The sequence below is a fragment of the Rousettus aegyptiacus genome, unplaced genomic scaffold, assembly GCF_014176215.1.
Source record: "Rousettus aegyptiacus isolate mRouAeg1 unplaced genomic scaffold, mRouAeg1.p scaffold_m13_p_12, whole genome shotgun sequence".
NCBI lineage: Eukaryota > Metazoa > Chordata > Mammalia > Chiroptera > Pteropodidae > Rousettus > Rousettus aegyptiacus.
Window position 1 is genome coordinate 75,734,396 of NW_023416287.1, and position 15,560 is coordinate 75,749,955.

At 54.3% G+C, this 15,560-nt stretch overlaps 1 protein-coding gene across 4 annotated transcripts in view; it reads right to left on the bottom strand.

Annotated features, from left to right (window-relative positions):
- ZBTB7C (zinc finger and BTB domain containing 7C) overlaps positions 1 to 15,560 on the bottom strand; it is a 315,346-nt gene that overhangs the window by 13,339 nt on the left and 286,447 nt on the right. For all 4 annotated transcript variants that reach the window (XM_016148445.2, XM_016148448.2, XM_016148446.2 and 1 more), the window contains one exon: positions 3,374 to 4,597. In XM_016148445.2, the coding sequence (XP_016003931.2) occupies positions 3,374 to 4,581 (1,208 nt within the window). In that variant the 5' untranslated portion in view covers positions 4,582 to 4,597. The remainder of the gene's footprint in view (positions 1 to 3,373; positions 4,598 to 15,560) is intronic.

The following is a 15,560-nucleotide window of genomic DNA, read 5'->3' on the forward strand; positions in this document are numbered from 1 at the left end:
TTGAGGCAGCCAGGGGAGCCACCTGTAGTTTGTGTGGGCAGGGAAAATGCCCACCGAGTGCAGCCACCTGTGGTACAAACACCTCATCTGCCTGGGCTCATTTGGTCCCCGTTCATCAAGGCCCTTCTAGGGACCACATCTGGCAGAACCCTATTGCCCTGACCTTTGGCCCTGCTTCCAGACCTTCTGGGAATAGAAGGTAAAGGACTCCTGATGAGGAGGGTCTGGGGGACTCTTGGTCCAGACTGCCTCTGCCCTACGTCCCATTCCTCTTTCCCAAGCTGGATGGAGCCAGTGGGACTGGTTGTGGCAGGAGCTGTCTCTCTGTGCCCAGCACAGGCACCAGCCTTTCTCAGGAAGAAAATGGTGACCTTGGACCAGGCCAGGGGAGTGTAAACATAGACTCAGGCACAGGCAGAGGGCCTGAGCGCTCCGAGTGATTATGCAGTGACCAGAGCTAGGAGGGGACAGGGACAGCTCGGGGCCATAGAAACACAGCCTGAGTGAAGCCTTTGAGTCCCTGTTTGGGGCTCCAGGGCTGACTCACACATGGAACAATCGCTGAGTGCTGGGACAACTGGTGGCACTGGCTGAAACCTAGAGGCGACTCAGAGGTGAGGGTCCTGACACCAAGGAACAGACAGCTTCGTGGTGGTGGTGGGGGCCTTGGCCGTAGTCTTGTGGAACCATAGAAGGAAAGCAGCAGACGGGCTTTAGGGGCAGAGGGGCTGTTGGAAGGACCTCCCCACCCCCCACCCAGTGTGGCCACTGAAGCTATCAGGAATGATGTCTCCTTGGGGTGTGGACACTTTGAGAGTTGGCTTCTGAGGCTGTAACTCGGAGCCTGTGTCAAAGGGCCACTTGCAGGGGGAGGGTTGGCCTCTCCCACAACCCCAAGAGGGCGGGGAGGTGGGTCAGCCTGAAGGAGAAAGGAAATGAGTCCTGACTGGAGAGTAGGAGCCCGGTGGAGATGGGCCCCCTGGAGTGGCTTGGCTTTGCAAGGGAGTCTGAGAATTTACAGTAAAGAGGCAGCAACTGCTACTTTAGGTGGCTGTTGAAGAGCCTCCACCTGGGAAGGGAGGGAAGGTATGTATTATCTTAGGTGGCTGCAGGAAGTCAGCCAGAAGGAGGGTGGGTCCCCAGGGGAAGGCTGCAAGGGGACTTGGCTGTAGACTGTTACAGGAAACCCCAGCCTGAAAAGACCAGAGTTGGGACCAGAGTTGGGACTCTCCGAAGACTATAAAGAATCCTTGCATGGGCAGCTTGGGGAGAAGCAGGAGGGAAGCAAGGAACCAGCAATTCTGAAGAACGTGCCTGGGAGAAGGGCTGGGGGTGTTCAACGTGGATAACCACACCCAGGGAGAGAAACACAGCCAGGAAAACCTCCTCCAGCCTTTCCCCACTCTGGGTATCTCTGCCTGGGAGGGTTGGGGGGACCCAAGGGCATTTCTGATCTTTCTCAGGACGTCAGAGCCCAGGCAGAACGCGTGAGGGGGAGGAGTGAGGGGCAGGTGCTGATGGAGGGTGGAGATGGGCCTGGGGGCCCACATGGCTGTCCCTCTGCTGAGCAGGAATAAACCGGAGGAAAGGTGGACGGCTGGAGGGCCAGAACTGCCCCACTGGCTGCTCTGACCTGGAGGGGTGGTGAGACTGCAGGCCCAGAATCCACCCTAAGTGACCATCAAGAGTGTGCTGGGAGGGAGGGTTCTGGAAGGCAGCCCTCTGGTTCAACCCAGCATTGCTGCCCAAACCAGGAGGCTCAGAGAATGCTCTGTCTGGAGTGACTGAGCAAGACTCAAACTTTCCCCGGGGGAGGCAGCACCCATGGATGGATGTGGGAAAGGTCTGGAGGGGGCCGGTAGGGAGGGAGGGGAGATGGGGACTTGGGGTGCTCACTGTGTGATACCTTGAGATGGCATCTCATTGAAGCCATAGACCTGGGTCTCCCCTGAAGGGAGAGGTGTCTCAGGGGCAGTCACCTGTACTTCTGTGCAGGCATGGAAATTAGGGAGGTGGATCCCGGATGGCGGGAGGGGGCGCTCTGGGCTGCTCAGGGGTGGCTTTCCTGGGTCTGGCCTGTGAAGCGTGTCAAGTCTTTGAAGCCACTCCCTGAGGCTGGGCTGGGACTCAGGCTGCAGATGAGAGAAGGCTCCCGTTGGTCTCCCTTCTGTTACCCGGGGCTTGTGTCAGCCTCGTTCTAGCCCAGCTCTGTGAACTCAGGAGAAGGTAGCGGTAGGACATGGGGGCAGCATCGCCTGTGGTAGCATCAGAGTGGCAGTGCCATTAGCAAAGGACACCTGATGGCAGGTGAATCTTGGGCAATCTCCATCCCCTGTCAGGTCAAAATGTCTGGAAGAAATTCTGTTTGGGGTTCCCTTAAAGAAGCAGCTGTGTGAGGTCCCACAGAAGCAGCTGTCTTTCCACGCAGTCACCAGAGGACCCTGCCGAGCTATGGTAGCAATGTCACTGTCACCTGAACATATTTCTGACATTCTGTGCTGGAAACTTCATATAGAATTTCAAGCTACCCAAGAGAGTAGGCCTCATTACTTTATAGAACTCATCTTATTTCCTCCCTCCTCCCCAAAACCATGGCGGCCCCTTGGTATCCAACCTGACTCAAAAAATTTCACTCCGTCCTTAAAGGCCAAAGCTTTGAGTCCATGGGAGAAAATCAAAAGAACGAGCCCCCTGCAATTCCCACAGATAAACTTCCAAGAAAATATGCAGTGATGGAAGCCCCAGAAGAGGTGGAAAGGGCCCTCAGGGGTCTCTGTAGTCTCCTGGTCACAGATTTTGCTGTTACACAAGTCCCAGCTCTGCCATGTTCCAGCAGATGGACTGTTTATCTTAAACAAAGGCCGCATAGCACCTCCCCATCTTCCCAAGGAACGGCTGGGGTGAGAGTCTCTGTCATACACTTAGGACAGCTCCCGGCATGCTGAATTAAGGTAAAATAAAGGGGCGGCACTCCATTGGGGAGCTTCAAACCTGGCTTCCATGGATCGCCAGTGAGGAAGGGAAGAGGGAGGCCAAGCCAGCCAAGCGCGGAGGCCCCTCGCTTCTGCCTTAACCATCAGCTCTGCGCTGATTGGTTTTATATCTTGACCTTCCACCTGATACTGTGTTTAAGAAAACAGTTTCCCTCTTAAAAAGAGCTGGAAAACCACTGCACTAGGCACCGCCTAGCGCGCCCCCTATCAATGCCCTTGCTGTGCATATAGGGTCCGGCTGGGCCTCCCACGAACTGGGTCTCTCTCTCCATCTCCGCCACCCCCTCGGGCCCCTCTCTGCTGCCACGACCGCGAACAACGCAGCTGCCTCTGACGCCCTCCCGCACCCTCGGGCCCAGGCCTGGGGCTGCGGTGCGCACCTGGTGAAGCGGACCTCGCAGATGGTGCACATGTACGGCTTCTCGCCGGTGTGGGTCCGCATGTGCCGCGGCAGCTTCCCGGCCCCCATGATGACTTTGTGGCAGATGGGGCACTGCTGAGAGGCCTTGGGTTTCAGCTTGCGCTCCTCCACCAGTGGCCAGGGCGGGAAGAGGCCCCCCAGGTGAGTGGCACTCAGGAAGTTGAGATAGGCACCATAGTCATTCTCCGCCTTGATGGGGCCCAGTGGCCCCCCAGGGAGGTCCGGGAACATGTCCTTGAAGAAGTCATTGGGGAAGGGTGGTGGTGGGGGTGGGGGCAGCTCCTCCTTCTCCTCCTCCTTGATCTTCCGGTTCTTGATGACCAGGTCCAGAGGCCCACTGTCCATGGGCTGCTCGGGCAGCTGGGCAAAGGCACCAAAGTCCCCTGGCCAGAGGTGTGGGAAGAAGTCTGGGGTGAATGGAGACAAGGAGGGTCTCCTGTCAGGGATGTTGGCTTTGGGGTACAGGTTCTCCCTCAGCAGAGACTCGATGGAGAAGTCCCGGATCACACCCAGGTGGCCAGGGCTGCCGGCCTGGAAGGAGTCAGGGAAGTCCCTGGGTGTGTCTGAATAGGCCTTCTCTGTGAGGTGGTCCGTCTTGGAAGGGCTTTGGTGGCAGCTGATGTCCTGGGGGTCAGGCAGGTTTTCCTGGTCCGCGAAGTCCTCCGTGTCATCGTCGTCCTCCTCCTCCTCTTCCTCCTCCTCCTCCTCGTCCTCCTCGTCCTCGTCGTCCTCGTCATCGTCATCGTCCTCCTTGTCGTCCTCCTCCCCCCCATCCCCCCCGGGCTCCATGATCTCCAGGCACACGTTCACGATGCACTGGATCTCCAGCATCCTGGCGGCATTGAGGATGTGCTTGACATTGGAGGCGGTGATGGTGAGCGTGGAGGTGTAGGCGAACTCCAGGATGGCGGCCAGGGCCTCGGGCTGCACGAAGTCGATCTCGTAGACGTAGGGCTGGCTGGCTAAGGTGCCGGCCGTGAAGAGCTTCTTGAAGTACTTGCTGCAGGCAGCCAGGACGGAGCGGTGGGTGCGGTACTCCTGCTCCTGCACCACCAGGAGCACGTCGCAGAGCAGGCCGTCATGTCGCTGCTCGTTCAGGCTGCATAGGACCTCGCTGCTGTGGTTGGGGAAGGGAATGCCGATGAGCTCGTCAATGCCATTGGCCATGGTCTCAGCCAGAGCCCTGCGGGGACACACAGAGAGGGAGACTGGGGTTAGGAGACAGGGTCTCGGGAGGGACACCCAGCTCTGGGATGCGGGACCAGGGAGGCCAGGCTGTGGGTGCTCTGGACCACACCACCGCCGCCTTCACGTAAGACTTCCCCCTCCACCAGAAGGCCAGCCCCCTGCCTCTCGGCTTTTCCAAGTCCCACCTGTAATGCAGAGCCCAGTTCCCAAGCTGGAATTTTTCACTGTACCCCAAGGTCTTTTCCTGGACCCCTAAGGCCCTTGGAGTCGAGCTTCCCGTGGGGCAGCTGGCATATGCTGTTTAGCAACGGCTACGGAAGCTTCTCGTGGGCATGATTTCACTGTATTCCACTGTATTAACATGCAGCGGTGGGACACCAGCATAGACAGCCACACGACAATGGCTCTGGGCGCTACAGGATGGCATCCACTGCTTACTCACACAGCATCTGCAGGCCAAGGGCCGAAGGGGGACTGTTCTCTCGTGGCTGCTGGGAAAACGCTCCAGTTTATTTCACAAATCCTTTGACTCCTGCAATAGGCTAACATTTGGCTACTACTGGCTACTGTTTTAAGCTGAGTCGTGTCCTCCACAAATTCATAGCTTGAAGTCCTCATCCATAGTATCTCAGAATGGGACTGTATTTGGAGGTGGGACCTTCGAAGAGGTGATTAAGTTTAAAATGAGGTCGTATGAGTGGACTCTAATCTGGTATGACTGGTGTCCTGATAGAAGGAGGTCAGGACACACACACTCAGGGAAGACCATGAAAAGACTCAGGGAGAAGACGGCCACCTACAAGCCCAGGAAGGGATTGGCCTTGCCAACACCGCGATCTAGGACCTCCAGCCTCCAGAACTGTGAGAAAATAAATTTCTGTCGTTTAGGGCACCCAGTCTGTGGCACTTTGTTATGGCAGCCCAAGCAGACCGATACAGCTACCAAGAAACTTAAGGCTAATTTTTTGGCCCATTTTCAGCAAGCAAATGGGGGCCTTATGGCATGTTTTTCTTTTTGATGTTCCTTCTGGTTTCATCTTAGTTGAGGAAGTTTCCTTTCATTTTCTATCTTTTTTTTTTTCTTTTAAATACCGGCATCCTATATATGCATGTCTGTGAGCAATGTCACCCATAAATAAACACTTAAACTCAACATTAAATGTGAATGCATCAGTAGTTAATTTGTCATATCCATATTCTGTTACCCTCAAGGCAACATCTCCTGCAGGTAGAAGCCTCTCTGAGACATCTTAGCATTGTGTACATTAAACATGAAGTGTGACCAATGAGAGCCACCAGGAAGGAGACATGTAGGACACAGGGCAACAGGCGTCCCTCCCTTCAGGGAGCAGAGCTCGCCGCCCACACCAGCAGATTCAACCTGGGCAAAAAGCTACCTCGATTTTTATGCCAGAGCGCAAAGGGCCCTTCTACTTAGGGCAAAGCTGGATCATGGCCCATGGATAAATCTTAGCAAAGGCCTGGTCCTTATCCTGGTTTAATTATAGCGGGGAGAAAGAAAAAAAATAAGAGAACACCTGAAAGCCCCATGCCCCAGTGGGAAGAGCTTTGGGGGGTCCCCACGCGCTTATCTTCTGGATGTTTCTGCCCTAGGAGAGGAGATGCAGTGGGAGGGGGCAGACTGAAAAGTGCCAGGCCCATAATATGTACCCCAAGTGGGGCCTAGATGCACCAGGGACCTGGTGGGGTGAGGCGTACAGGGTGCTGGGTGCTCCTCCTCCCTCGCCCTTCCTCCTCCATTCTGGAGAGCCCCAGCCTTTCCTGAGGAATCTCACCTGGGCAGGTGCTCAGGAGGTTCCCCAGAGTGAAGGCTCATTGCTTTCCTGCCTTCTCACCTTTAAAAGGGCCAGAGACCCCACGGGCCATGCCTTCATTTCTCAAATAGTCATTGGGTTTCTCCCTGCGGATGCACAAAGAGCCAACCAAGAAGGCCCTGCTCTGATAGAGCTCACAGGGGCAAAACGACAGTGAGAAAGATATAGCAGAGTTCACCGAAGAGGAGGGAGATACCACTGTACACCTACCAGAATGGCTAAAATAAAAAACAGTGCTAACACCAAATGCTAATGAGGATGTGGAGAAACTGGATCACTCAGACATTGCAGGTGGGAATGTAAATGGTACGGCCGCTCTGGAAAACAACTTAGCAGTTTCTTAAAAATGTAAATATGCATTGAGAAAACGAGATCTTTTTCTAATTCTCACAAAGCTGTCATGTGGGTAGCAGGGCCCTGACCCTCAGAGGGACCCTCTCATCTGAAAAGACTGTGAATGAAATGCCCCTTTAACTGTTAAGGAAAAAGCCCAAATCAACAAAACTTCAGGAGATTAGAGCCAAGTTCTTAATTTTTGTGGGGTGGGGGAGTGCTTACAATTCTTTAAGCTTTTCTTCATCTTCTTAAATAGAGGCTCTGAACCCGTCGGACCTCGTATCAGTGGTCAGTGTCTCATCTAAGCTCACTGAGGGATGGAGACTGCTGTCCCTTTGGCTAAATGTCCTGTCTCAGTGCTTCTGTAGCCACGTCTGCTTGAGACAGGGATCAAGAAGCCATGGCTGTGAGACCTTAGGAGTCTGCTCCAGCTCTCTGGGCTCCTGTGGCTTCGTCTTGCCATCGGGCAGTCATGGGGACTCCAATAACCAGTGTCACGACTGAGAGAAGCCAGTAGCACAAAGTGGATCTGGATGAAGAGAGGGCAAGAGGCCCAAGTGACCCTGGGCTCAGAGGCTGGTCTGCCCAACGGCGACTACTCACCATGGCCTGGTCGGGGCCTTTGTCTCATTCCCAGAGGAGGGCATGTAATAGTGCTACTGGGGGCTGTTTTTCCAGGCAAGAGGCGGGGGGCTTGCTGTTTCCTTTTCTCTTCCGGAAGAAGTACCCCTTCCTTGCACTCTGGGAGCTCCCCAGGTGACCCTGTGATTCCCATGCCCTGGAGGGCCCTGACGCAGTGTCCCAAAGGGGTGGCCACACCCTCCCCCACCTTCCGGCTCAGGCCCTCCATCCCCTCCCTCCCATGCCCCGGGCAGTTCTGTCTCCAAGAATAACAAGTTCAGGAAAGAGAATCTCTCTCTCTCTCTCTCTCTCTCTCTCTCTCTCTCTCTCTCTCACACACACACACACACACACACACACACACACACACACACACACTCTCACACACAAACTCCGAACATCCAGGAGCAGCTTGATGCAAAATATAAACCTCTGACAGAAAAGGGTAGAAAAAAATATAGAGAAAGATTGGAAATGAAGAGGGGGAGGGAACGAGGAGAAGAGAAGCCTGGAAATGGAGGAAGAGGGTTTGGGAAAAAGAATGTGGGGCGGGTGAAACCTTTTCAGGTGTGGTCACCATTCCCGAGGTCATGAGGCCTGCAGCAGCCTCCCGGGGCCTCCGCCCTCAGTGGAAGGTTCTAGAAACCAGGTATGTCCAAGTAGCCCTGTCTGACAAAGGCAGTACTCCTCATCTCTGGCCTTGGTTCGTTCAGCTGTAAAATGAGACCGTTACTTGGCTCAGGTGTCTACCTGAGTTCCCCTCTCTACCCACCAAGAGACGGTGTCTTCCCCGCTGTTTACCAGCTGAGGACAGGCTCCACGAGGGGAACAGAGAAGTGGTGGAGGCGGGGAGGTTGGGAGGGGTGAGGGCCTTCAACCCACAGAAATATAGAAACCTGGTTCTAGAAGTCCTCCAGCATTAGTTTCTTGAGTGTGATTTGAGTTTTGTTCGTATTTGTGTCCTGTCCTAATAACCAAATGAAACAAGCAAACCAGCCAGCGTTTATAATAACAATCAATACTAGCTACCATTTATCAAGTACCTATAACATGTCAGCCACTGCACCTCTAATCCTTCCTTAACCAACACAATTCTGAAAGGTACATATTTGTATCATCGCCTCCAATTTAGGGATGAAGAAAAGGTGTGGTATGGACTTGCTTAACGTCATGAGCCAGCGAGTGTCTGAGCCAGGCGTTGAACACAGCTGTATTCTGTGCCGAAGTTCATATTCATTCCCCTTTACCACATTGTCTCCCACAAAGTCCACCTTGGGGGTAGGGGGAGGTGAACTCCCCTTCCCCCCCATCCCCAGAAAAAGTAGTTTCTTATTTTAGAGATTTGATCAGAACCAGGGCTAAGAGGTATGCACCAGGGAGCTGAGACCCATCCACATTGATGGGGTTGGGTGGGGCTGGTTGTCTTAGCGCCAAGTGCAAAGGAGAGGTATGGACAGAAAGGCACTAGACAGACCCCTGCGGGCTAGGAGATTGAACAGGCTTTCAGAAGGAAGAGACTTGTCTGTGCTTTGATGGGTAGAGAGGATTTCATTAGGTAGAGGGGGTAAGGCTTGGAACTTCCGGAGTCCCCGTTGAAAACGTGTTTAACCTGGACCCCGAGTGAGATCGCACAAGAAGCTGTTCTCGGCCAGCACGTGTCCGACCCTGGTTGGCAGCCATCTGACAACAGGAGGCCAGCGCTGAGGGGTGGAGGGTGAGGGCCCTGCTCTCAGACCGCCTGGGTCTACATCCTGGCTCCCCGCTGACGGCGTCTGGGACTTGATATTTCTGTCCTTAAGCTCAGTTTCTGAATCCGCACACAGAGCTGCTGAGAGGATCAAATGAGCTAAGGCACATAAAGTGTCTCCTGGTACATAGTAGGCGCTCAACCAATGTTAGCAATTATGAAGTCCAGGAAGGACAGGGACCCTAAAAGGTGTCTTGGCAGAGGGAGGCGGGACTATCCCGGGAAGTAATGTGCCTTCCTCATAGTTTCGCAGCAGTCCATACTATTTAAACACCTCTCTCCACCACAGACACTGAGAACAGCCCAGACAAGCTCCCAAGGCCACCCTGGGCCTGGGTAGAGCATTGCATCTTCCAAGGCTCGTTCATACCTCCTGTCTCATGTGCTCCTGCAAGGCAGGGAAGGCTGGTGTCAACTTCATGCTCATCTTACAAGTGAGGAAAATGAGGCACAGAGAGGAGGAGCCTGTGCCCGAAGTCACCCGGCAGATCAATGTCAGAGCTAGAATGAGAAACAGGGTGTCCTGATGCCAAGTCTGTGCCCTCAGCCAGATGCTGGGCCTGGCTAACGGGGGCCCCTTCTTATAGGATGGGTTTAACCAGGAGTGTGAAGTGCAGGGGTATAGGCAAATTATATACCCTTGCTGCCCTCAGTTTTACCCATCTGGAAAATGGATCTCACTTGCTCTGATTAGGGTCTGTTTCTTATACATCTGTGCTATTCCCGAGATGCCATTAAGCATGAGCACAGTACCCCCTGAATGAATGATATCAGTTCACATACACAGTGGAGATAGCCTTGAAGTCACGAAAGGTGGTGGGGTGGCCCCAATCCTCTGCTTTAGGGGTACCTGACATTTGAACAGAGCCCAGTCATTCATAAGGCACTTATATTAATTCACTTCATCCTTATTATGATCCCCATTTGGTGGGGATCAGAGAAGCTGAGGGACCAGCCCCAAGTCACACGACCAGAAAACATCAGGGCAGGGACTTGATTTCTGAGTCCCACCTCCTTCTTGTCCTCCATGGCTGCCTTGGTGGAGTGACTTTTGGGACAATTTTATTGCTACGATCCACACGTCTTCCTGACTCCTGCTCAGCTCAGCAAATCTGAGGCTCAGGGTGATGCTTCTATCTGCCAGATCCCCATGGCAAGCCCCTGCCCGCAGACTCCCATGGCCCCGGGAGCAACCCCACTGTCTTCAGCCTCCAGCTGCCCCTCCGCCCGAGCCCGAGGCTTCAAGGCCACCTGGCAGAATTAGTGGCTGCGGCGAGGGTGAGCGGGTGCTACACAGGGGCAGAGAAGGGATGTGGGTTTTTTTCCAGACTTGCGGATGAGGCGGGGCAGCAGCTACCTGCATCCTTTGAGCAGGTTCTTACTTAGTCCCTGTGGTCTGTGTAGGCACTAAACCCCGAAGGAAGGCAGCGGGCAGGAGCGAGGGCGGGAAGGCCTGAATGAAGCAGCTGGCCAGCCCCAAGGATTCTGTAGGGTGTGCCCCACCCTGCCCTCAGCAGCTCTCCTAAGAGAGGCAGCCACACCCCTTGGCCCTAGAATGCCCTGGAGCCTCAGCTGCTCCAGAGGCTGGGGACAGACGTGTGGGCTGGGAGGCTGGACAGGGCCACCTCAACTTCCAGCCTGTGCCCTGCCTACTGGAGCACCCTACGCAGAGTGCCCACAGCTGGGCGAAGCTGGCCTCATCCGCTCTGCCACACCCATTCTGGGACATGCCCGGAGCCCATAGTTCCCAGCTCTCCTCAGACCCAGGGCTTGGAGCTGGCTGGTTTCTATAAAATGAGCCCTGAGCTTCCCTCCCGTCAAATGTCCCCCTACAGCTGGAATGCAGCCTCACCCTGCCTCACACGATTGAGCCCCCCCTATTTATTTTTGCCTCTTGCCCAGCCCCCCCAGCAGCAGGACAAGAAGTGAGAGCCAGGGCAGAGGCTGGGCCTGGTAGGCAGGCACTCCTGGGCTCTCACCCCAGCCACAGACAGATTTTCTCAGTGTTCCTCCACCCGGAGGCTTGAGTGTTTTTCTCCTGTGACCAGGCATTGGAGCTCGAGCTAACACTGCCACCAGTCTGTCGAGCTTTACATTTAGAAAAGCTCATTCACATCTCATTTTCTCCAAACATTTTCCTAGGATCCCTGGGTATAGAAGGAATTATTTGGCCTGCTTTTCTGAGGCAAAACCTAACCTCATGCTGGTAAACCGATTTGCCCAAGGTCACAGCACTAGGTAAGTGACAGAGACCCCAGACCTGACCTGCAGCCCAGACTCGGTCCACTGTATCATGCTGTACCCCTCGTCAACCCCTCCCTCACCATCATCCCGGCCTCTACCTTCCCCCTCACGAACTGGTTTGGTTTTATCAGAACAAGATCTAGGACCACCCGCAGGGGTTTGGAGTAGGAGCAAAGGCCAGGGAGGGCTTCTCTCCCCCTCAGTTCTTACAGGGATGAAACATATACGCAAGATAGACTAAAGGGGTACCTATGAGGGTGGCCCGAGAGGCAGGCGAGGAAGAGTGAGGGGCAGCGCCACGCCTGGGCTCTGGTGATGGGGTCTGGGAGGACGGCCTGAGCCATTTAATCACCCTCCAGAGGACGCCCGTCCTCTTTCCCCGGCTGCCTGCCAGGAACCAAAGTGGCCCCTGCCCCCCCGCCCCATCCTCTCGCCCGCGGAGTGGCCTTTTTCATTTCAAGCACTTTCACCTCCCTGATGACAGGTGAGGCCAGCATCATACCCATTTTATAGACAAATACAAGTCAAGTGGGGTGAAGGTCGCAGAGCAGTGTGGTTGAATGACTGCTGGACAACTCACAGGCCTCCTGAGGCCACTGATTTTTCTACAGCAGTGTCCAATAACCTTGCAGCAAAGACAGAAAGAGCGGGTACTTTAAGGGGCTCACACGGCCTCAGAAGATAAGGGGGGATCTCTCCAGTGAGCTGGGGAGAGCCGGAGGGGCTGAGGGCTGGCAGAGCATGCCGGCGGGGAGGGTCCCATCACCGATGGCTGGGGCCCCCGTGTGCTGGCTTGTGGGAGTCTGGGCCAGGCGAGTAAAGGGGTGCCCCTTCAAGCAGTTGTGCTTTAATTATTTATTCACCCTTTATTTATTAGAGGGTGAAGTGGGAGGAGTGGGGAGACTTGTTTCCTTTTAAGAAAAATTGCACACCTCTTTATGTTCAAAATAAAGGATTTATTACTCATGTTTATCACAGGCGATTTCCCAAGCCGGAAAACTCCCTGGGAGGCTTATTAAACCTTATTAAACCACTGAAAATTTAGATAATAAAATAAATCACTTGTTTCCCATAAAGAGCATTATGCTGGGTGCTACTGAGTTTCAGAGTCCCGCTCCCCATGGCTGCTTTTTCTGGAGGTGTCCTAGCTGGTCTGCCGTCCTCCCTGCAGGCACACCCTCACTGGAGGCGGGGAGCTGGGGGACACACAGGAGCCCCCTGGGAGTGCTATTCTTTCTAGCATTTCTGCCTAACTGCCCAGCTCCTGTGGAAGAGTGGGGATGGCTTAGATTTTGCTAGTCATTAAAGGGTTGTGTGTGGACACCTGGGTTCAGTGGCATTTTGACCTCCCCGGGGACATTTTAGTATCTTTTCTAGAAGGCACCAAGGCAGCTGTGTAGCCGGCCAGCCTCTGAGTGTGCTCTGCCCACAGGCCACCCTATGCCATGTGCCAAGGATTTCCAGTGTTGCACCACGGCCACCAAGCCAGTGAACTTCATAGTGGGAGCAGGTGCCAGGTGAGAGGGTCACAGGAGGAAGTACGATGACAGCTGCATTGACGAGTGACCTCTGCTCTGCAGCTGAGTTGCAGGTGACCCTGGACGAGCCAAGTTCCCCCTCTGAGATTCAGTTTCTTCTCTAACGTGAGACTAGGAGGTTATAAAAGTCCGCTGCGGCCACACCCTCAATGGTTCTGCGGTGCCCTCCAGCTTACCCACTAAAGTATTTTGGTTCTAGATCCTTGGTCACAAAGGTCACAAAGAGCATGACTTCTGCTGTCTTGGGGCTGCTGCCGCCCACTGTGGCTTTCGTGACTGTCCTCACCTCCCCCAGGTGCCTCAGGCAGGTGCCAGGTTCCAGCGGGAACTGGGTGTGAACACAGACCGGCTTTCGGAGGACGCGTGTTCTGCAGCGCCAGAGTGGGGGCAGCATTTGGCCACGCTGAGCAGAGTAGTGGAGACAGGACGGGCTGGGGGGAAGCGCTCCACGTGCTCCCTCCCTCACCCAGCACCTGAGCGAGGAAAGGAGGCTGATCCGGGTTTTTGCTCCTGACTCTCAGTGGCCAAGGACAGCCGTGGAGCTGGGCAGGGGCCGTGGCAGAGTCTGGAAGCCACTTCTCCAGAATGTACATACATTCTTTACCTACAGCACCACAGGCCCTGTGTGAGGGGTGTGAGGTGGCCGACAGGAACCGGCTTGACAGAGACACAGCGTGGGAGACAGAGGGTTCTGAGTTTCCTCCAACTGATAACAGAACCAAACTGGAAACGGAGGTAGTGAGTGCTTATTCCGTGCTACTCACCATCCCATTTTATGCAGTCGCTCTCATTTCAGCCTCAAAAATTGCATGAAGTAGTTAATGTCATCATCATTATCCCATTCTTCAAAGGAGGAAACTCAGGTGGAGCTGGGCCTTGAACCCCAGCAGTCAGGCTTAAGGTTTCCTAAGTAGTTGCGATGCTGCCTCTCAGCTCTAGGAGAATTTACTCATTTTGCTCAGGGCTGGAGAGATGGGGGTGAAAGGGATGGGATTCCTGGCCTTCAGAACTCACGGAAGAGCGGGAGATGGAGACAAATACAGACAAGTCCTAACACCAGTGCCAGGTGTTAGCCCAGAGGTGTGGACTGGGCTCCTTGAAGGCGGGGCCGGAGGCAGGGGCTCTGCCGGGGTCAGGGAGGGGACTCTACTGAGGAAGCTACGCTGAAGCTGAGCTCTAAGGCCCCCAGGCAGGGGTAGGAGAACGTTCTGGCCAAGGGGACGGTGTGTGGAAAGTAAGGGTCAGAAGCTTGAGGCTGGCACAGCAGGAACGATGAGTAGTGGGGGTGCTGGGTTCCAAGACAGAAGCTCGGTGAGTTCAGAGAGGCAAGTGAGGCCACGGAGGGGAAGTCAGGGGAGGTTCTGGACGGGAGAGGAAGCTGCTTGGCGCTGCAGGCAGTCCTGGAGAAGGCAGGGAAGGGCAGCTGGGAACCAACTGGAAGATTGTTCCTTTGGACCCATGAAGCTGCTTCTTATTACTCACAGCCATATCCCTGCCCTTCTCCCTGCCCCAGACCTCTGGGACCCGTGCCCAGGGGCTCCGGGGGGAAGGAACTGTGGGAGGGAGGAGGGCAGAGTCACCCTCCGAGGCCTCATCTCGGTGTCAGATGTCCTAGTTATGCCTTAGCCCTCAGAAAACACTTCTGCCTCCCGGCCGTTGTCCACTTGGATTTGGAGACAAGGCCCAGATGAGTGACCCCGCCTGACAGCCTCGAGGATCCTGGCCCTGCCTGTGTTTTCCATAGGAATTAAAACCTCAGATTTGCCTCCAAACTTGCCCTTTTCTGCTAAGCAGACACCATCCACCACGAGCACTGCCTGGCACTGGGCTGGGAAGAACAAACTGGAAGCTTGCAATTTTCAGGCTTAATTGCACAGTTACATATAATATTATAATATAACTTTTATTGCGCTGAGAAAGTCCAAGCATTTCCTTTTCCTATTTATACTCGAGCTCAGTCCCTCCTCTGCTATAATTTCCCTCCCTGCCTGCTGCAGAAGCTGATGGCTATTTGGTTCCAGGGAAATTAAGATGTGAGTGGAAACTCGATTAACAAATGTTATTGATCGCTCACCACGCGCTTGACACAGGCTTCATGCTGAGTGGGATTTTAAACAAGACCTCGAACCTGCTTTTGAGGGGCTTCTGGCGTCACTGAGCAGATAAGACTAATCTACAGCAATACGTCCTCACTTAAAGTCATCATAGGTTCTCGGAACTGTGACATAATGACATATGGTGAAACAATGTATAACAAAACCAATGTTACCATAGGCTCATATAAATAAGAGTTAAGTTCCTATGGCATCTCAGCAACATTATAGGGAAGCAATGAATGAATGATGTTATTCGAGGATCTGCTGTATTAGAGGGAAATAGGAACCAAGAAGGAATCCATGTAGGCTAGGTCCTACAGCCAGGGATGTGGGAGCTGTGATAGGTGGGGGTCTGGACTACACAGCTGTCTGGGCAGGACCCCACTGCCTGGTGAGACCGCATGACGGCGCACAGCAAGCACCCTCTTTAAAGCGCAGCCAGATGATCCAGCTTCCCCTGTACGTTTGGCTTCACCAGTGCACATCTCAGGGGCAGGAGCCTTCCTTCCCTCTGCCACATCTGCCCCCAGCCACAGGAACC